Source organism: Poeciliopsis prolifica, unplaced genomic scaffold, assembly GCF_027474105.1.
Source record: "Poeciliopsis prolifica strain line A6 unplaced genomic scaffold, Auburn_PproV2 SCAFFOLD014, whole genome shotgun sequence".
Lineage (NCBI taxonomy): Eukaryota > Metazoa > Chordata > Actinopteri > Cyprinodontiformes > Poeciliidae > Poeciliopsis > Poeciliopsis prolifica.
In genome coordinates, this window is record NW_026562389.1 from 5,547,489 (window position 1) to 5,568,966 (window position 21,478).

The 21,478-nt window shown below is 36.9% G+C and overlaps 3 protein-coding genes across 3 annotated transcripts; all 3 read right to left on the reverse strand.

Moving 5' to 3' along the window:
- Positions 1 to 331: 331 nt before the first annotated feature.
- On the reverse strand, positions 332 to 5,531 carry LOC129366020 (coagulation factor IX-like). Its single transcript, XM_055039611.1, has 10 exons — positions 5,451 to 5,531; positions 5,229 to 5,370; positions 4,468 to 4,612; positions 3,860 to 4,135; positions 3,615 to 3,780; positions 2,512 to 2,580; positions 2,252 to 2,393; positions 1,108 to 1,252; positions 612 to 884; positions 332 to 524 (listed from the first exon to the last, which is right to left on the reverse strand). The coding sequence occupies exons 1-10, from the start codon at positions 5,497 to 5,499 to the stop codon at positions 363 to 365; spliced, it is 1,569 nt and encodes a 522-aa protein (XP_054895586.1). The 5' UTR covers positions 5,500 to 5,531; the 3' UTR covers positions 332 to 362.
- Positions 5,532 to 7,050: 1,519 nt separating this feature from the next.
- LOC129366021 (uncharacterized) lies at positions 7,051 to 12,719 on the reverse strand. Its single transcript, XM_055039612.1, has 10 exons — positions 12,593 to 12,719; positions 12,340 to 12,481; positions 11,147 to 11,291; positions 10,792 to 11,067; positions 10,560 to 10,707; positions 8,647 to 8,700; positions 8,416 to 8,557; positions 7,922 to 8,066; positions 7,562 to 7,837; positions 7,051 to 7,478 (listed from the first exon to the last, which is right to left on the reverse strand). The coding sequence occupies exons 1-10, from the start codon at positions 12,651 to 12,653 to the stop codon at positions 7,317 to 7,319; spliced, it is 1,551 nt and encodes a 516-aa protein (XP_054895587.1). The 5' UTR covers positions 12,654 to 12,719; the 3' UTR covers positions 7,051 to 7,316.
- Positions 12,720 to 15,557: 2,838 nt separating this feature from the next.
- On the reverse strand, positions 15,558 to 19,469 carry LOC129365879 (uncharacterized). Its single transcript, XM_055039428.1, has 5 exons — positions 19,306 to 19,469; positions 17,721 to 18,083; positions 16,832 to 17,140; positions 16,349 to 16,452; positions 15,558 to 16,266 (listed from the first exon to the last, which is right to left on the reverse strand). The coding sequence occupies exons 1-5, from the start codon at positions 19,379 to 19,381 to the stop codon at positions 16,162 to 16,164; spliced, it is 957 nt and encodes a 318-aa protein (XP_054895403.1). The 5' UTR covers positions 19,382 to 19,469; the 3' UTR covers positions 15,558 to 16,161.
- Positions 19,470 to 21,478: the final 2,009 nt, after the last annotated feature.

Below are 21,478 nucleotides of genomic sequence, written 5' to 3' on the forward strand. Positions count from 1 at the left end.
AGCTTCATATTTGAGGTTCTGTTCTTCAAGTCTGATGGAACTGAAATGTTTCTGACTGGAGTTTGCACATGTTCCCTGTGTATTTTGGGACGTTTCCCCCCCCAACACTGAATTCAGCCAATGTAGATGACAGATGTATTCAAAGAAAAACTGATTGTATGTTTTCTGAATGAGTTTGAAGTAAAATGTTTGTGGTTCTTCTTCTCCTTTAAAGTTTTATTCATTCATCACAGTTTCGTAATGAGTCAAAACTGGATATGTTTTCTATTTGTATAAAATATTTAAAAGTTAAAAAAACAAATAATAAATACAGAATACAGAAAAGGGATTGTGAGAATTTAACAGTACAATATAGATATGAGTTATTCAGTTTTAGGTGTCTTCATTGTCTTCTTGATCCAGTTAAGATGCCTTTCTGACAGGAAAGAGTAAACTCCAGGTTTCTTTTTTAAGCCACATAACTTCCCAAATGATGTGACTCCAACCAGAACTTTTTTGCACAGTATTGGTCCTCCAGAATCCCCCTGAGAGAGAGAAGAAACATGCGATGATTGTTTTCAGAATATATCAACCTTTAACTAAGGCATAAAAGGCTTTTGGACCTATTTTACCTGACAAGTGTCGGCATTGTTTTCTCCATCTGACCCGGCACAAAGCATGTTCTTGTTAATATACGGCTTAAGGTTGTAATAATCTGGAGAGTTGCACTTCTCTCTGTCGATTACTGTCACATTGGTGGACATCAGGACGTCAGACATTTTGCCACGGTTGTTTGTTTTCCCCCATCCAGCCACCATGCAGACGGACCCGGTTGCTGGCTCTTTTACAGCAGTTTGCAGCTTGAGACTTTGAACCCATTTGGTTCTCTTCGCTGGCTTGTTCATCTAAAAAAGTGTGGCACAACAGATGCAGATGATTTGTTGTTAAAATATATACATTTATAATATGGGACCATTTTAGTTTGATTGAACAATCATTTTAGGCAAAAACTTTTGGGGATTTTGCAAAAATGCAGGCACTAACAACTAAGAGCATAGTTTCCACCATTTCTGATTTATAGTTAGACAGATGTAAAATATTTCTTTACTTAGCATGTTAAAGTCTTACCTTGATCAACATGAGGTCGTTGCGTTTTTCAGCCTCATCATAGCAGGGATGGATGATGTGTTTTGACACACTTCGGACCTGCCTGTATTGTTTTTCCTTTTCCTTTTCTTTGATAGAGTGCACCCCCAGCTGTACAGTCTTAACACTGCAAGAGCAGAAAAATACGTCATTATTCACAACAGCACAAAGTGAGAACAGTAATAGTTTGGTTAAACAGCTTACATGATTGAAAAATAATAATAATTAGGGTAAGTCTTAAATGGTGAAATAGTATACCAGAAATATTACGCTTTAAGAAAATATATTGTTTGCGCTGAGATTCTAGGTGTTTGAAGAAGTGTCTTTTTATTGTCTAAGTCCATTGCACTTTGACCATCCTGACACACACACTTCATGATCCACTTTAGTCGGTGCAGAAGATAATGTTGCCTCATAAGTTTCTGTTCATTTCACCAGAATGCAAAGCCGACTTTTAACTTTTGCATGCCACTGATATTTAATAATTAATTAGACCTTTATGTGCATTTATTTTTCTCATGCAAAATCAGTCGCGAGTTTGAAATGCTGAAATGTGTCTCAGAAAAGGCGCCTTGTGGTTTCTGTGTTTTCTTTCAATGACTGACATTTGTTCCTTTCTGTGTGTACAAAGCAGAAACGATCATGTGCTTAGACTCAGTGTCTGAGATGAAACGTGATACCTTCAGCATGCAGGATGCACTTTTGAAATGCATCATGACACCCCTTGCAAGACGAAGGAGCTGAATGTAATTTTTTTTTTTTTACAGAAGCAAATGAAAGTTGTTTTAAAGAAGGTATGCAAACATTATGTATGTTTGTAAAGCGTTTGATTAAAAATTACATTAGCTCTCTATTAGCTATTTGGTGCTTTCACATTTTAAAGCATTGGTTAAAAAATCTGTTGATGCAACAAAGAAATGATGGTTCCAGTGACTCAGCATGCATACTCATTCTTTACCCTGCACACAATCAGCAGGGTAAATTTAAAAAATGCCTCCGGTGACAACAGTTTTTAATTCTTTAGAAAAGAAAGATGAACAAAAACTACACAGAACAGGTTATTTGTTAATTAACTAGGTATTATTATTGCAAATTAAAAGCAAATTATAAACGTCATAGTTCCTACTCTTTGCAGTGTGCTGCTGTCAGGACCCAGTTGGGATCAATTAATATTCCTCCACAGATCGGTACGTTTGACTCCAGCAGAGCCATGTAGGGCAACGAGTGGGGCTCCACTTCATTCCCATCAATAATCTCAGAACCATAACCTACCACAGGAAGATAACCAAATAAGATTTTTTCACAAAAAAACAAAAAAAGAATAATTCTAAAACAAAAGTAACTGATATATATAGCAATTATTGCATTTAATAATTTATTACTCACTTGAATTGAAAGAAAAGAAGAAGACCCAGGAGATGAAAGCAACGAAATCCCTCAGAGACAACATTTCATCTTATTTCTGTCTTTGATCTGGTGGTGAATGGGCCTCTGGAGACAATCTGCCCTTTATGTGTTTTTCTCAAAGGATGTGGTCTGACCATGGAAATGAACGAGTCAGCAAAATGGATAAAATGATCTGCAGCACACCGTCAACCTGAAGCCTGTGGTCAAATTTACCAGTACTGATCAGAACCAAGTTAGTCAGCATGATGTGGGTTTTTAACATCATGCACATCAGAGAGTGGGTGAGTGCAGACATGGGAACAAACTGCTAAGATCAGGGGGAGGGTCTTAAGGCTTTGCAAAGTTCTCTTTTCAAAAATAAGGTGCCGACTGACGCATGCAAAGGCTGCACACATTTTGACGATTTGGGAAAGGATCTGTTTATAAAGTCTAATATTTTGCATAAGATTTTATTTTACATTGTTTTTACTGTTGTGTTCTTGTGTTTGACATTCATTCGTCTGAAAATAGAAAACTCTTAAATGAAGTAATGTGTCATGACAGAAGTTTAGCTAACATTTGAATATGGCATAAGCCACCAGGTTGTAGGTGTCCCGATTCAAATCACATATTTACCTCTTTCAGGTTTTTATTAAGTGCCACAGCAACACCGAACCACTATTTATTCCACCCATTTTCTATGCCTGCTGTTGTCCTTGCAGCATCATGCAGAAGGTAGCACCTATCTTCAGCTTGCAGCACTCTTTTGGTGAGAGGCAGAATACATCCTGAACAAGTCACCATTCCATCACAGAGACATACAGGATCACACACACACACACACACACACACACCCCCCCCCCCCCCCCCCCCCCCCCCACACACACACACACACACACACACACACACACACACACACACACACACACACGTAATTGATATGCTGACATGATTACAGTAGAAGACCACCAAAGATATTTGTTTATGTGTTTTTATTGTGTTTTATCTATACATCCAATTTTAGTAATAAAATGCAAATTGAATACAAACTGAACAACAAAAATAGAGGTTAGAGAAACATGACTGTATTAGTCAGAAGACTTATTCGGTTTTGTTCAGTGTCTTCCTGATCCAGTTAAGATGGTATTTTGATAGGAAAGTGTAAACCCCAGGCCTCTTCACTGACCCGCAGGGCTCAAGCTCGGATCCCCCGAAAGACGTGACCCCAACTAGAACTCCATTACAAAATATTGGTCCTCCTGAATCCCCCTAACAGAAAGAAGAAACACGTGAAAATCATTTTAAAGTAATAAGAATGTTTTAAACTTTGGCTAAAAGTCTCATTTACCTTACAGGTGTCTGCATCTCTTTTTTTCCCACTTGGCCCCGCACATATCATGTCCTTGGTAATATATGGCGTATTATTATAATAGTCTGGAGAGTTGCACTTCTTTCTGTTAATCACAGTAACTTTAGCAGACATCAAAACATCTGACATAGGTTTATTTTTGTTGGATTTTCCCCATCCAGCCACCAAACAGGAAGAGCCTTCTGTTGGGTCTTTGACAACATTGCTCAGCTGGTGAACTTTGACCCAATTGGTTTCCTTTACTGGTTCATCCAGCTGAAAGGGGGTGAGGGGTAAGGGAGAGATCACTCTAACATGAAACTATTAATTTAAAAGTTGAAATTGTTCACAAAATTAAAAAACTGAAACCAGATCTGAAAGAGTTTGAATCTTAAATCTTGTTCAAACAATTATTTTAGTTGACGAACTTAAAGACAAAATCATAGATATGATTGAAGATCACTGTTTGAGTCAAGAAGCAAATAAACTGTATTTTGTCAATGACTAAATCAAAACCAACTTGTAATCATGTTTTATAGTTTTTCTTGAGTATTTTTCCAAAACCTATCTATGCGTAAATTTCCTCTTATTGTAAAATCTTATCTTACCTTGAGCAAGATGAGATCATTGACTTTTGTTTGAGGGTCAAATTTAAGATAAGGTACACTTGTCTCCACCTTACGGACCTGCCGGTACTTCTTTTCTTTTTTCTTGTTTTTGATGGAGTGCACCCCCAGTAACACAGTCTTAATGCTGCAAGAACAAAACCACAGTATGGTGTTAGATTTATGGGGCATGTCCAAAGTTAGTACACTATAAAAATTTTATCAATCTCCTGTTATTTATTTCAAGAGAATTATGATCAATTTGACATGGAACATATTTTAGGATTTATTTATTGCACATTATCTTAAGAATGCTATAATTGTACAGCTTTATTTTCTTGCAATAGGTCAGTAAGTTGAAGGTCTGTAAAGAGAGCAGTAGATATTTTTATGATGAGAGTTGATTCATTGTGATGATTATTTAATATGAAAGATGCACAAAGTATTATCAATTAAAAATATATTTGACATAAATAGATTTTAGCCGGAAATTTTAATATATTGTATTGGGATTACTTTACCTTTAAAACAAATCAGATTTACCTAAAAACAAATCTGTTCCTTCTTAACCTTTTCTCCTGTGAGTAAAAGCAGAAACAAACTCTACTTACATTCAGAGCAAGAAAAAAAATGGCTTCCTGTTGCTGTCTATTGCTGTTTAATTTGCACGGTGCACAACACCCAAAGGTGCAGACTGACGGTTTGCCTTTACAGACCTAAAAGCAAAGTAAATGCACAAAAAATAAAAGAGTTCCAGTTTTTACCCTTCACAGTGTGCAGCAGTCAGAACCCAGTTTGGATCAATTAATATTCCTCCACAGACTGGTTGGCTTGACTCCAGCAAAGCCATGTAGGGCAACGAGTGCGGCTTCACTTCTTTCCCATTGATAATTTCAGAACCATGGCCTAACACAGAAAGTTCAAAAGGTACAACACAGATAAGTGATATCAATGTTTTTCTCAAGTAAACTTAAGATATTACTCACTTGAGTTGATTGTAAGGAAAAGGGCAATGATCCCCCACAGAGAGAACATTTTGTCTTATCTGGAGATGATCTGGAGATGAATGCGCCCTCAGGTTGCTGACCCTCACCCCTTATCTATGTTTCTCAAAGGATGTGGTCTGACCATGGAAATGCATGATTCAGCAAAACACACGTAGTGATCCGGTTAGCTGAAGTCTGTGGTAACACTAGATCAGAACCAAAACCCTTCAGCAGCAAATTTCATGCACTGAGTTATGACCTCTAGTTGCAAATCAAGAATGGAAATATTTTGTGGCATTGAGAACATCAATATATGTAGTGAATGCAGGTAATGGTTACTGTGGAAAAGCTGGGTAATGGTTTTTGCTCCTGTTGGGCGTCATTCGACTCAATGGGAATGATAATGATAAAAAACGTTTATCTTAAAATCTGACATGGGAGCAAGCTTTCATCAAGCAAGGGTTTTCTAAAAAACAACAACAAACAAAACAGTTCTGTTCATCACTAAAAGAAAAAAGTATTTGACTCCAACTAGAACACCATTACACAATATTGGTCCTCCATAATCACCCGACGAGAAAGAAGAAATATGTGAAAATCCTTACAGACCTACCAGAACTTCTTTTCTATTTTCTTTTTTTTTTTTTGATGGAGTGCACCCCCAGTAACACAGACTTAATGCTGCAAAAGCAAAACCACAGTATGGTGTTAAAATTGATATTTATGTATGCAAAAATGTTGATAGCATGTTCCTACCAGTTGTGGGCATTTCCATGCAAACATTTGAGATATTACGCACGTGAGCTCATGATAAGAAAAAGTGCACAAAAGATGAAAGTAGTGCAACCCGTCGGTGAGAACATTTCCTTTTTTTCTCAGACTTTGTTCTGGGGATGAATGCGACCCTCATGGTGCTCACCCTCCTCCTTTATGTGTGTTTCTCAAAGAATGTGGTTTTTTTGAGAAAAAAAAACAAATTTTTTCATGCATGGATCATGCATGGAAATGCATGATCAGCAAAACACATGAAGTTTTCTGATGAACACTATCAATCTGAAATGTGTGGTGACATTCCCCAGATCAGAATCAGTTTATTTTTTTTAGGACTAGAAGAGGGCTGAGAGAGTAACACGGCAGACGTCCTTCGACCAGGAATCAAGCCCAGGACAACTGCTTCACATCACAGGCAACACATCGTTCATCTGCTCTGCCATCTGAGCCACTTAGTGCCTCCAGAACCAATGTCATTCTGCAGCTGTGAAGCGGAGGTTTTGTTTGTTTATTTTTACCACTGTGGTGCAGCTCACATTTGAAGATCAGTGGGAACATAGAGCCAGAAGCAGAAGAAACGAAAGTCTTCAAAATCATTGCAGTATAACTATTTGATAATGCATGATGTGGTGGTACGAAAATCCTCCTCTCAATGCTCCTTCTGATTACTCCTGATGAGTTCAGCAGTCACACATTCAGAGGAGGAAAGAGGGAAATGACACACAAACATTTTATTTTTGCTTTTATTTTATCATCATAGCAAATATGATGGCAAAAATACTTCAACTATTGACTTAAAAACAAACTTGGGCACATTTCTTCCTTAAAATATTTTTACATTTTTTGCTGCTGAAAAGGATCGACTCAGATATCAGCTAATCCGATACAGAGCAAGAAAAGAAATATTTTACTCTTTATTTGTTTAAAGTGGTTATCAGAAATAGCTCAAGCCTTGCTGTGAGAAGTAAAAACTCAGAGTTTTATTTGTTCATTGGGTGTTTTTACCGAAGCTTTTTTCTAACGTAATGCAGGCTAAATTACAACAGACAGCAAAACAATAACTGAAAGAGCAAAACAGCAACTCAAGAACAACCTTCATTCATTTGCAGGAGTCTTCATTGTCTTTTTGATCCACTTGAGGTGATCTTCGGTAAGGAAAGCGTACACTCCAGGTTTGTTTTTGATTCCACACTTGTAACCAAAAGATGCGACACCAACTACAGCTCCATTGCACAGTATTGGCCCTCCTGAATCTCCCTACACAGAGAAGAAAAGAAAACCGGCATTTTACGGGAACAATAGCATTTATCTTAGTGTAAATTACCATGAGGATCTCTTACCTGACAAGTGTCACCTTTGATTTTACCACTGGCCCCAGCACATATCATGTTCTTAGTTATATATGGACGAAGTTGGTAATATTTCTTTGAGTTGCATTTCATTCTGTCGATCACTGTCACATTGGCTGACATCAGAACATCTGACAAAGCAGCTCCACCTTTTTTGGTTTGTCCCCATCCAGCCACCATACAGACTGAACCTGCTGCTGGCTCTTTGACAACGTCATTCAGTTTCAAAGAGCTCACCGATTCGGTATGCTTCACTGCCTTGTCCAGCTGGAAAATATAATATCACTATTATTTTATACCATGAATTATGTCAGTACAGTTAAGATCACTAATTTTGCAAAGTACGGTTACCTTGAGTAACATGAGATCGTTGTTTTTTTCCTTGCTATCAAAGCACGGATGAGGAACACTTCTTGATACCTTAAGGATCTGCCTGTACTGCTGTTCATTCTTCTTCTCCTTGATGGAGTGAACCCCCAGCAACACAGTCTTAACACTGAAAGAGCAACAACAATACAGTAAATGGGTCTGGAGAAAGAAACATTACATTTAAGTCTGTGTGGTAAATAGCAGAGCAATTTTAGAGATAAAAAGGGTAGTAAAATTGCAGGCCATAAGGGTTGTCTATTTGTTATGATCATATTCAAGTCAACATTAAAAATGATTGGAGGTTTTAGTCACTGCCATCAAAATAAGAAAAACAAAAAAACTGGCAGTATTGACACAAACACACTTTCAGTATAAAACATGAAAGTTGAAAACATCTTGCTTTGAAATATCGGTTTGTGATTTGCTCAGTGCACAATAAAGCAAACGAAATGCAAAAAAAGAGTTCCAGTTTTTACCCTTCACAGTGTGCAGCAGTCAGAACCCAGTTTGGATCAATTAATATTCCTCCACAGACTGGTTGGCTTGACTCCAGCAAAGCCATGTAGGGCAACGAGTGCGGCTTCACTTCTTTCCCATTGATAATTTCAGAACCATGGCCTAACACAGAAAGTTCAAAAGGTACAACACAGTGAAGTGACATTAACTTTCTTCTGAAATAAAATGGCAGCACTTAAGATATTACTCACTTGAGTTGATCGTAAGGAAAAGGGCAATGACGCCCCACAGAGAGAACATTTTGTCTTATCTGGAGATGATCTGGAGATGAATGCGCCCTCTGGTTGCTGACCCTCACCCCTTATCTATGTTTCTCAAAGGATGTGGTCTGACCATGGAAATGCATGATTCAGCAAAACACACGTAGTGATCCGGTAAGCTGAAGTCTGTGGTAACACTAGATCAGAACCAAAACCCTTCAGCAGCTGTGAGGTACAGGGTTTTTATTTTATTTCCTCAACATGCAGCTCAGAATACAAACAGGTGGGAAGACAGTCATGAGCAGAGGAGACTTAAGTATTCAAATTTTATTCACTGAGTTATGACCTCTAGTAGCAAATCAATCAGGATTTTCTAAATAAAAATAATATCTTTTTTGGGCATGAAACTGTACACCTTTCTTCTATTGAGGCCAACATTTGAGACCCATTTTTAGGCATAAAATAATTAGTTATTTCCTACTTGGTTCCCTTTAAGTATTGCTTGTTTGAGTTATTCCTGAGCGTGTACAAATGATTTTTGCATTGTAATTTAAAAGAGTGTACCATGAATATGGTCAACAAGGTATTTTTACAAAACCTATTGGGTCAGAGGTCACACAGAATGGCACATTTAAAAAATGACACATTTGTGAAATGTGTCATTCTGTGGTACTGTTCTCTTTCAGTCATCGTTTTACCTGAAGATACAAAAGATCTTCATATATTCACGGTTCAGCATATGCAAAATTCTTTGTCAAACATGAATTTTGTTGTGAGTTTATTGACATTTACCAGGTTATTACAGTAATAATGGTTTCCATCTAGTGGCAGAATTAAGTATTACATTTCACAGTCTGCCATAGTTTGATGATGTCACATAAAGGAGACAATGCAGGAGATAGAAAGTATGGGGTTTTTCTCAGTAGCATTGCAACTTCTTTTAGTTTGAGCTGGTTTTTGAAAGCACTGGAATTTGAAATTGATATTTCTGTTGACTAAGAATAATGCAGGTGCTTGTAAGAAGGCAGCGTTTGTTTCATAGGAAATTTTAGTTTTTAGCTAAATATCACCTCGTGAGCAACTTTATTGTACATTTAAATGCAAACTATTCTTTTCTGCTGTGTATTGTTTCTGAAATGTGCATGTTCTCACTTCTCAATTTTAACCTACCGCAAATGGCTTCAGTAAAAAGTCTTCTTCTTGTCTGAGGTCATTTTGGAGAACAGTTTATCTGAATGTTGAAAACACAAAACCGGTCATCCACTGAATTTGATTTTGCTCACCAAATTAAGATGTTGACAACAAGCCACTAATTGCTATAGATGAAATCAAAAACTGTTTTGTTGAACGTTGTAATCCTATCATTGTGTTCCATGATTAGAAACATGGAAAACCCATTTTATCTGCTGTTTGGTACCAATAACAGCTCAAGAAAATGTCGACATATATTTGCGATTGTTTTATCTTCAATCTTGATATTTGTCTGAAATGTGGACCATATGAATAGTCTCACTTGTTTCCAGTCACCTTCAAGTCAAACCACATAAACAATAGTCAACTTTCCTTTGATCTAATCAGTTTTAATCAGTTTTAGTTGTAGCAGAGAACATCACCTAGTGACCGAGCAGGAAAACACACACAAAGTCATTGGTGTTGGCTAATCTGACAGGAAATATAATAAAAATAGAAATATAATATGATATTAATATAATATAACATTTTATTGGGTTTTTTTTAAAATAGGTTTTCAGAAACAGTTTCAGGGTTTGATTGAACTCAGTTGTCTGTTCACTTGTTGTCTGCACATGCATCCTTCAGCAACATAATGCAAGTTAAATTCAAACAGAATCGGAAAGTACTTGAAAGAGTTGAACAGCAAAAATGAAAAGCAGGGTTCATTCATTTGTCTTCATTGTCTTCTTGACCCAGTTTAAGGTTGTCTTCAGTGAGGAAAGCGTACACTCCAGGTTTGTTTTGAATTCCACACTCACGCCCAAAAGACGTAACCCCAACTAGACCTTCATTGCACAAAATTGGCCCTCCTGAATCTCCCTGCAGAGAGAAGAAGTTTATATAATGCATTTTAGGGAAACAGCAACATTTAAATTTGGGTAAATGGCTGGTGGTCCCACTTACCTTACAAGTGTCAGCTTTGATTTTTCCATTCCACCCGGCACATATCATGTTCTTAGTTATGTAAGGATCAAGGTTGTAATAATCTTTTGAGTTGCATTTCGTTCTGTTGATCACTGTCACATTGGTCGACATCAAAACATCTGACATGGTAGTTGCATCCTTATCGGTTTTTCCCCATCCTGCCACCTTACAGACTGAACCGGCTGCTGGCTCTTTGACAACTTTATTCAGCTTGAGAGTTTTCACCCATTGGGTTTCCTTCACTGCTTTGTCCAGCTGGAAAAGAAAATATCACTATTATTTTGTATTAGAAACAATGTCAGCATAGATAAGATCACAAATTTTGCTAAGTTACCTTGAGCAACATGAGATCGTTGTTTCTTTCTTTGCTGTCATAGCATGGATGAGGAATACTTTTCTTCACCTTACGGATCTGCCTGCACTTCTGTTCCTTCTTCTTTTCTTTGATGGAGTGAACCCCCAGCAACACAGTCTTTATCCTGGGACAGAACAAAAGCACAGTATGGTTAAATGTAATATCTGACAGAATAGAGAATAGAGAAATCTTTTTATTAAAGGCATGTAAACATCTGGTTTCAACTATTTAGAACCTTTCCTTTCTAAACAAGTCTATTAATTTTCCAGGACTGATGAATTACTTATTTATGAATTACAGATTCTCCTTGATATTTTGTCTTATGACTGGAGAAGAGAAGCTTAATTTAACCTTGACTTTGCTCTCAAGTTTGAGTAATCAGCAATAAAGTTGTATGTATATATATTTATGTATGTATAAAACAGGAAGCAACAACATACAATAAGAACATTTTAATGAGTCATAATCAGTATTCTGACTCTGACCTGGTTTTAGATGCTGCTAAATCTCTCAAAACGTGTTGTTCAATCGGAAAATGAAACTTAAAATTCAAACACAAAATGTTTGATAGAGGATGACAGTTTTCTGAATCTTTGTGGCTTTTGAGATTTCTTAAAGCGAGTGACAATTGTACCTAAATATGACATCTTTTCCTTCCTTCACATGTTAAGTCCTTAAATGTTGAAGCCACATCAACCATGTGATGCATGCAAACTTTATTTCACATACTTCACAAAAGACTGAGACATTTTTTGATATTCTTATGACCTGGCCAGGCATTACTTAGTCTGATTCATAGAAACATACTATCATAAATTTTGGTAGTGCATAGTTTTTAACTAAATCCCTTTTTTGTCTACTTTTTTCCTGATTATAAAAACAGAGCAAAAAGCACTCCACACACGCAAAGCAAGAAAAAATGGCTTTCTGTTGCTATCTACCCAGGTCATCTACTCAGTTTGAAATATTGACTCTTGAATTGCATGGAGCACAACATTCAAAAATGCAGAGTGATAGTTTCATGTTACAAACCTCCACATTGTTTAATTTGGTTGGAAGTGCAAAAGAAAACAACATATGCACAGAAACAGCCAATGAAACAAAAGATTGTGTTTTCTATTTCTGATCAACCTAAATCCTTCAAAATAAGAAGTTTCTTTTATTGCTCTTACTTTATGCAGTGTGCAGCAGTCAGAACCCATTTCGGATCAACTAGTATTCCTCCACAGGCTGGTTGGTTTAACTCCAGGAGAGCCATGTAGGGCAACGAGTGGGGCTCCACTTCTCTCCCATTGATAATCTCAGAACCATGACCTGCCGTTACATCCAGAAACAATTTTTGATGTGACAGAAGAAAGCTGAACCCTTGACTAAAGAGAAAATTTGCATTAGTAAGAAAATGACAATACTTAAAGTACTACTCACTGAGTTTGATAAGAAGTAAGGCACAGAGAATGAAAGCAATAAAATCCCTCAGACAAAACATTTCCTCCTATCAGGGTGTTTGATGTGGAGACGAATGTGCCGATCAGATTGCTCAATCTGCTCTTTATGTCTTCGTCTCAAAGGATGTGGTGGACCGTGGAAATGCATGAATCGGCAAAACAGGTGTGATCATGAAATGAGGTCAGACTTACCACTTCTGAAGTGGTCATGTTTAGCACTTCTCATGGTTTTTAGTTTACTGACATCACACAGTCCCTGAGAATAGACACGTGGTAACTATTTCCAGACCTTGCATGATTATTTCTCAGAGATACTGTCAACTTGGAAAACAGCATGAAGACAATTTGTGTCTCCTCTATTTGCAAAATACACATAGTATCGTTATTGTTATAACATAGAAACAAAGCTATTTAGCCTTAATGATGAAGTTTTATTTAGAGAAGGGAAAAACACTTTTTGTATCAGAGTATAATTACGTACCTGGAAAGAAAGTTACTGCAATGTGGGGCTCCAACCTCATGGAGAAAAACTATTGCAACTTTTTATTGGAAACAGAATTGGGAACACCAAGTCATTTATGAAAGTGTCTTGACGTTCCCCTGCCTGTCACATTTTATGCTGCACCTCTGCTCTGCTCCTCCAGCTTCTACTGGCTCTTAATTGCTGATTCCTCCCATCTTTGCTACCTAAATAAACTTCTGCTCAGCACTCATTCAGCACAAGACTGTCTGTTGTCATCCATATCCCTGCAAGGGATCAGTCCCTATCTGTACATATAAACAATAATGTGAGGAAAGTTCTGATTTTTGTCACAGAAATGGACAAATAATTTTTAAAACTATGCAAAATTTATTAAAGCAGGTATTACTACTGTAGACTTTGTTGTTGGAGAAAAGCACAAGGAAAATAATTAATAAACTTATTTTGCACTTTAATTTGAAGAATTGTGACCTTAGAGTACTTTGAAGGGCGTTGTAGTTTGCATTTTCAAGTTGTCTGATTCTTTGGGGTTGTTCTCAGTAGTCAGCTGCTTCAACTGTTATGGTTTTGCCCACAAAGTTAAGATAACAGCGTGTGAAACTGAGACTGAAACCAAAGTCATCTTCTCCTGTCTTAAAACAACCACCCACCAAAATGTTATATCGACTCACGTGAAGATCATTTTCCGATCTTTGCAATGGCATCAACTTTGGAAGTATGTGTCTGTGTCTGTTTGAGACGGTACAGCTACAGCTGTCATAGAGAGCGCCACGCTCAGAGGTGTTTGTAAGTGACTAGTCTGCTAGTACAGGGCCAGAAATATAATATTTAACTTTGTTGAGCAAGCAAGGCAAAACCAGTCAGTGTAACAACATGTTGCATTCCCCATTTTCAATGGTACTTGGAATGCATGCCAAAAGCATATAAATAAGAAAAATAAAAATAGTTCTTACCCTTCACAGTGCACAGCACTTAGAACCCACTCGGAATCAATTAAAGTTTCAATTAAAGTGAACCGACTTGATTCAAGAAGAGCGATGAAAGGCAAGGAGTGTGGCTGCACTTCTTTCCCATTGATAATCTCAGAATCATGACCTAACGCAGGAAGATATGCAGATAAGATTTTCCACACAACAGCATTAAAATAAACCCTTGACTTAAAAAAAAAAAAAAAAAATAAATAAATAAATAAATAAATAAATAAAATAAATATATATATATATATATATATATATATATATATATATATATATATATATATATTAATATATATATATATATATATATATATAAAAAAAAATTCCCTTCTCACCCACCGCGGGTGGTTCTTATCCTCTGAGCTCGGGTCCTCTACCAGAGGCCTGGGAGCTTGAGGGTTCTGCGCAGTATCTTGGCTGTGCCAAGGACTGCACATTTCTGGACTGAGATGTCTGATGTTGTTCCTGGGATCTGTTGTAGCCACTGCTCCAGTTTGGGGTTACTGCCCCGAGGGCCCCGATGACCACAGGCACCACTGTGGTCTTCACCTTCCAGGCCCTCTCCAGTTCTTCCCTGAGGCCCTGGTATTTCTCCAGTTTCTCGTGCTCCTTTTTCCTGATGTAGCAATACCAAGTGATTGCAACATCAGGAAAAAGGAGCACGAGAAATATATATATATATATATATATATACTAATAGAAAAAGCTATAGTATTTAGCAAGTTACCACTCACTGGATTTGGCAATAAAGGAAAAGGCACCAAGGATGAAAGCAACAAACCCCGTCAGATATAACATTTTTGCTGTCAGTGTCTTTGATCTGGAGATGAAGGTGCCCTTCACTCTGCTCACCCTGCTTTTTATATGTTATCTCAAAGGATGTGGTTTGACCATTAAAATGCCTAAATAAGTTTAAAAAAATCTGCGATCATAAAATTTTCATTCCTTTGCCAAACCCCGCATCAAAAAAAGTCACAGCATGTGGCGTTCAGACCTTGCTGGCACAATTTTAACTTCTTTTGGTCTCCTAGAAACACAGCCAGTTAGGAGCCCTTTTCCAGTGCGAGATCCAGTGTATGCCAGAGATGACATACCGAGTCCAAAATTAAATATACAAAAACCCAATACATGTATACAATGCACTTGTTGTCTGACTGAAGCTAAAGAATAACGAAAAGATAAACACAAAGAAAAAATACAAAATCCCTCATACATACATAAAGAACTAATGAGACCAACTGTGGGTTGTGGATGCTTTTGAATGATAATATTAAGAAAATTAATTATGATAATAATATCTTAGTCCATATTATGCAGTGCTGAGTGTAGAAACATAGTTACACAACCAAACCTCAAACATTAGCTTGTATTAATATAAAGGAATTTATGCATATCGTGTTGTGAGAAAAAATATACACTAATTTATCTTAGAAAATTATAGAAATTTATTTTGTTCTGTGAATCAAAACAAATTTAGCAGAAAAAAATATACATATTTGAAAAATTTTAACGTAACATCATAACAATATTACATGAACGTTCTTCAACATTCACTGTATTCGTTTGTGGTATGATCACAAAACCTTAACATAAAACTCATCTGTCACCCAAATCATGACACATTTAGCATGTTTAACTGAAATTTGTTAGCAAAGTTTAGTGTTGCGAAACAGTAGCGACAGTGAATCAATGTTTCAACATTGTGCTTAAGAAATTCTCGTGAATACAAGATCTCCTATCTTCTTCAAGATAGCCTGTCTGCAGAGACCATGAGTTCTTGCTTCTTTAGACACACACAAATGGAGAATTTGATCGTGAGATCATGAGCCCAGAGGGTTTATGTAAGGAAACCTCAGATATATGATCTGAGCTGATACGTAGCTTATCTGTTCATGCACAGAGCTTGACTGACAGCCAGTCTTTTAAACGTAAGTGCCTGTGAACTAAACCGATTATATAAATATAGAACTGAACTTTAATAATGTGCATTTATCCAGTGTACACAACAATGTACACTGGATAAGCTGTGAAACTTTTCACAGCTTGAACAAAAACAATTTAAGGGTCAAAATAAAACTTTTTTCTTGGTTGCTAAAATATGACATTTTCCAGTTTTTCTAACCCAATTCTGTGTGGGATCAGCTCAACAATCGCTGAACCTGCTGACAATCTGCCACCGACCCTCTCTGTGGATTTCTGGAGATGAGATCAAATAATGTGTGTTATTAGCGTGTGAGTACTCAGATATATATTTATAGACAGAGAAATCAAAACTTGCCTTTTTCACAACTTGGTAAATATACCAAAATGAAGAGACCATTAAAACCAGACTGAATAAGTCCAGAACGATGAAAAAGATTATGTGAGTCTTATTAGATGTCACTGGGGAAGAGAAAAGATGCTCATTAGAACAAATTTCTTTTAATCCAAGGTACAGTGTCTTAATTTCTCATGTATTTTATTTACTTTTGAAGCCTTTTCCAACTACTAAGCACATCTTTCAAAGCAAACATTTTGAAATCAATGTGCTGCTTTAGTACACAAACAATGACAGGAAACAGGATTTACCCAAACATTTACCTTAGATTGCCCATAGGGGCCACTGTTGCAGGATAATTTTTTTTATGCATTGAAATGTTTAATTGTAATGTGGGAAAATGTTCAAGGAGTATGAGTACTTTGCAAGGCACTGTACTTTTAATTATCTATGTGCTACAGATTTGCCTCAGTATTGTATTATTTCCTTCAAAATTCTTCCCACCTGTTTTAGCTTTTAGCATGGTAGGATTAGCTTGAAGAATCCATTTCCTGCTGGTCTCCTGGTCAAGATGAATAACAACAGCAGAAACGTATATGAAGTACTCTGTGGCTGCACTTAAGTTGGAGATGCTGATGCTCATAAGGGAGGAGCTGTTGTTGTAGGGGTAGGACAGCATCTCACAAATGAAGCCGCATATTGTCACATTGTAATAGTGAGAAGTCGTCTGCATAAGTGCAGATATGTTCCAGCTTAGCTTCATGTGATCGATGTTCACAAAGTCCACGGACACTGACTGAGGGGAAACGGGTCCTGGAAGATTTAATTAGTGGGAAATTAGTTACATTAATTATGAGAAAAATAATATTATAAAAACAAATATATGAATTAGGTAACACTTTATTTGACGGGGTGAGCATAAAACTGATATAAAACTGTCATAAACATGGCATAACATCTGTCATGAACATGAATGACTCTTCATAAACGATTAGGACTGAAGTGTCACTTTGTAAATAAAGCCACTTTTAATGAAAAGCTCCATGAAAACTTGAATTAAAAGTGTCAAATTTACATTAAATGTGTCATTATTTACCAAATGATAACAGTCGTAAACATTTTTGATGACCTGTGATAGGTCATGTTTTTACTCATGTCTCATGTCAGTCTACCATCCTGCACATCCCTTCAAATAAAGTGTCACCAAAAAGGTCAACTGAATAAAAATGCATCTTTGTTGTATGATTTTTTTTTGTGGGAAAAAAAAAATTATATCACAACAATTGCTTGCAATGATGCAAGAATATTTTGCATTTTTTTGTGCAAAAAAAATAAAAATAAATAAATTATAGAGCAGGAATTATAAAAAATTCTTCAAAATAGCATTTCTTACCCTGACAAACAAAGCTGTGCTGCTCATTACAAGAACGGGCCAATAGTTTGTCATCTTCTTCAAACATGGCCTCCAAGCTTACACAGTGGCCCTCATGGTTGTAGTTGTACCAGTGAGTGAGTCTCAGTTGTTCCCCATTAGTCCACTTCCAGCCACTGCTCTCCTTATGGAGGCCAAGCCAAAAGCTGGCATTGTTCATGGGGATGGCACTGAGGAGAGCAAAGTATTCCTTCTCTGTGCTCAAAACAGCAAGGTCCACAAAGTGGCTCTGACAGTACTCACGACCTTTGGCCCAGGGCATGGGTTCTTGGATGAAAATATAACGTGAGGATATCTGGCCTGTTGCTAGACTGCAGCATACCACTAAAACAAAAGATAAAGCAGAAAAAAATACTTTCTGATGCGCACAATATCTTACACATTAAATTCCATTATGTTAAACAATAATCTCTAGCCAAGCAAAAGCGAAGGGATTTGAACAAAGAAAAAACATAAACAGTCACAAAAAGAAGCAAAATTACAAGGAAGGCACTCAGATAAGCTGTGGAATAGCACCAAAAGCTTTTGAACACAAAAATGTGAAGTCTTGGGTTTTCTGAGTTGGTTTTTGTTCATTTTTGTGTTTCTTAGTTCAGTTTCCTTGATCAGTTTTAATTTAGTTCAGTCCCTTCTTCGTTAATTATGTTTTTTTTGTGTCTGGTTATTCCTATTCTCTCTAGTTTTATTTTGTTTCTTAGGTCTAGTTATTCTTCAGTTTTAGATTTATTTTCTTGTCCTCTGTGCCATTTTGCCCCCTGTGCCACTGTCTCTCCCTCTGTTACCCTAAACCTGCCTTCTGTTCCCTTTCCTCACAGCTGCAATAATTGGCTAATCAGCCCACTTCCATGGTCTCAGCATTCAACCTGCCAGTACTAAAGCACCTCTTTCTCAGACATTCCTTGATGGTTTCTTCTGTTACGTCTCTTGTTTCACTGTACTCTCCTTGTCTCTTTCTGGATGTTCTTTGGATTTATTATTTGGACTTTTGCCCTGGCTCCTGTAAGTTTTGTAAATTTTTTCATTTAATTTTTAAAAATATTTTTTCATCATCTGCTTCACGGCTCCGTTTTTGCATTTGGGTTAATCACCAACCACCAACCATGTTAATTCTGTAAGCTTTTCTTTCTGCTTGAGTTGTAGTCTAAGTCGCTGCTTTTACAGACAATGCACACAAACAACTGATGAGTCTATTTGACAAATCTTGACTTTGTTGACATGATTGTTGTTTGAACAGTCAGTAATGCAGAATAGTCCATTTGTAATGCATTCATGGATGGAGGCATGCAAAAGTTCTATTCTATTCTATTCTATTCTATTCTATTCTACTCTATTCTAGTCACAGAAATTGCATTACAAAGAGCAACACATTTTGAAGCACTATATCAGTCAATGAATATGGCACAACTTTAATGATAATGGCAGACTCACTGCATAAAATACATTTAAAAAGAAGTTTTTAACTACACCTGGTGAATACAATGGTAAATATTGTGTCGGCTGGATTACAGTACAGTACAGTGATCAAAGTAAATAAAGTTGTTGTTACCCAGAACAGCCAGCTGTTGATGTATCTGCATCTCATTGGGAAACATACATACAGCTGTATTCATATGCTTTCCCATAAACTGATATGCGCCACTTCCCTCCTAATCCCAACAGCTCCACAAGTGTCGAGTAATCCACATACACTATCAGTTCTGGTCATGCTCTCTCCTCCTCATCTGCCTAAAACTCTCTCTGCTTGGGAATTCAAGAAAAATAGGTCATACGAGATGGATTACGCAAGAACTATGACTAAAGAGGGAGTGTCCTTGGTTAACATATCACTGCTTCCAGGAGGTTTTCTTAGTTGCTTTGTTTATGTCTTCAATAGAGACTATTGTGTTTCCTATTCCCAAAACTAGTGTTACTGACCTGATTTCTACCCCCTGATCACAGAAGACTTTGATAGGAGTTATTCGATGGGGCAAGTGAAAATTTTAGGGTGAGACTGGAGTGGAGAACAGTTTACCTCATTTTGATCACTAACCTTCTGATAAGAAACAATTGATTCTTATCAGAAGTTTGTTAGCAGGGAAAGTTGCATGAGTCATCTGAACAATGCTGTTGTGAATGAATAGCAGGGAGATGGAGATGGCATGCTTTCAAGGGAGCTGCTAAAAATACTTTCTGGTAGCTCCACCCAGCAGTCTATTTTGGGAACTGGCAGTGAGAACAAAGGTTAATCTGAATGCACTTTGTAAATGTGAAATTCTAATCTGAGCTAACAGGGCACATCAAAAAGCTTGAAAGTTTCATGCAAGGAGAAAAATGAAATGAACAAAACATGTTCTGCAAGTTTGACCGAATCTTGAATCAGCTATAATGAGTTAAAAGACATGCTACATGCTGTAACAAGCACATTTGGTGTTAGCTTTGCACTACATGAGGTAAACAATACTAAGCTACATTTATTACAGATTGTTTTAGTTGACCATGTCTTAACAGCACTAGGGTTGTTGCATCATTTGCAAGGATCTTCACCCCACTTTCTGGAAGTCAAAGTGAAGAAACAACTCAATTTTAAAACAAGCTACAGAGCATAGTGCAATTAGTGAACTGAGTTACTAAAACAAATTAACCTTTCAATACTAAAGTAATTTATTGAATATGACAGCAGCAGTAAAATAGGAAGCGTTGGTTGTGTGTGGTGACACCAGATCGTTTCCCAGATCTAATTTTATTGTTGCAAATACAAATATAAGTGAGTGTTTGATAAGCTGTTGAACTTTGCCACCGGTCTTCTCGTCTTTTCAGAATTCACTTTCCTGTCGATTCACTGTCAAATAAAGGCCACTAGAGTAAAAAAATAAATAAAGATCATGTTAAGACCAAAATATTCCTCATTCTGCATTTATAACACCCTTAAAAAAACACCAGTCAGGGATGTTTCATTGTTATACTATAGCCTAAAATAAAACCATTTTTATGCCTAAATGTATTATTGGATGTAAAGTCTGTGTTATGCAGAAGATTTACTTCTTCGAGAACACATTTTTCTGAGAAGGATGTAATATCCAATATGCAGAATTGATAATATATGCTATGACGTTCAAAGGTGTACATGTCTCTGTTGAAATGCTATGTTGATGAGATATAAAAAGTTAGATCACATTAAACAATTTCAAAACTTCAAAACATTCAAGTCGACATATACTACTCAAAAGATAAGGCATTTGGCATGAAATTTCAGAATGCATATAAAATGCATCATGACCTTTAGAGAGGAATGTAATTGTAAGTGTCTCTTCAGGGTTTCAGTTCTCATTGTGTAACATGTTGTTCTCAAAAGATCAACCACAAAAACCACGACAAGTTTCTGATGCATTGGTGCATCCCTAAATGCTTTTGTTTAAGGAGAATTAGCATTTAAACCATCCTCTTCATCATGCCGTTCACATTATGACAACATTAGACCAAGAGGACCCCCAACGTTTGATCAAACAGTTCCTCGCCTTTGTGAGGTTTCAAAAAGGATGTTCTCAGAGGTCACCCCTCCTCACGCCATGTTTCCACTGCATGAGCCAGAAAACTGAGACCTCCTATATGACTACTATGATTCATTAATAGTTTTGTTTTCACTGAAGACCCCCAGCGATAATGAGTCAGTGAAAACCGTCTCAAAAATGAACTTTCTCAGTGCGAGATGACAGATATGCTCTATTACTCAGCAGTACAAT

What these genes read in the sequence shown, in the direction of transcription:
- LOC129366020 (XM_055039611.1), bottom strand. Translation starts at nt 5,499, where the DNA reads ATGTTCTCTCTGTGGGGGATCATTGCCCTTTTCCTTACAATCAACTCA. An exon ending in ACTGCTGCACACTGTGAAGG is followed by an intron (nt 4,613 to 5,228) that starts GTAAAAACTGGA and finishes TTGTTCTTGCAG; the next exon opens with CATTAAGACTGTGTTACTGG. An exon ending in GACACTGAACAAAACCGAAT is followed by an intron (nt 2,581 to 3,614) that starts AAGTCTTCTGAC and finishes GACAGAAATAAG; the next exon opens with ATGAAATGTTGTCTCTGAGG.
- LOC129366021 (XM_055039612.1), bottom strand. Translation starts at nt 12,653, where the DNA reads ATGTTTTGTCTGAGGGATTTTATTGCTTTCATTCTCTGTGCCTTACTT. An exon ending in TCAAAGCTGACACTTGTAAG is followed by an intron (nt 10,708 to 10,791) that starts GTAAGTGGGACC and finishes TTCTCTCTGCAG; the next exon opens with GGAGATTCAGGAGGGCCAAT. An exon ending in TCAAAGGTGACACTTGTCAG is followed by an intron (nt 7,479 to 7,561) that starts GTAAGAGATCCT and finishes TTCTCTGTGTAG; the next exon opens with GGAGATTCAGGAGGGCCAAT.
- LOC129365879 (XM_055039428.1), bottom strand. Translation starts at nt 19,381, where the DNA reads ATGGGAAAGCATATGAATACAGCTGTATGTATGTTTCCCAATGAGATG. An exon ending in GCACAGCTTTGTTTGTCAGG is followed by an intron (nt 17,141 to 17,720) that starts GTAAGAAATGCT and finishes TAAATCTTCCAG; the next exon opens with GACCCGTTTCCCCTCAGTCA. An exon ending in CATGCTAAAAGCTAAAACAG is followed by an intron (nt 16,453 to 16,831) that starts GTGGGAAGAATT and finishes TCTCTTCCCCAG; the next exon opens with TGACATCTAATAAGACTCAC.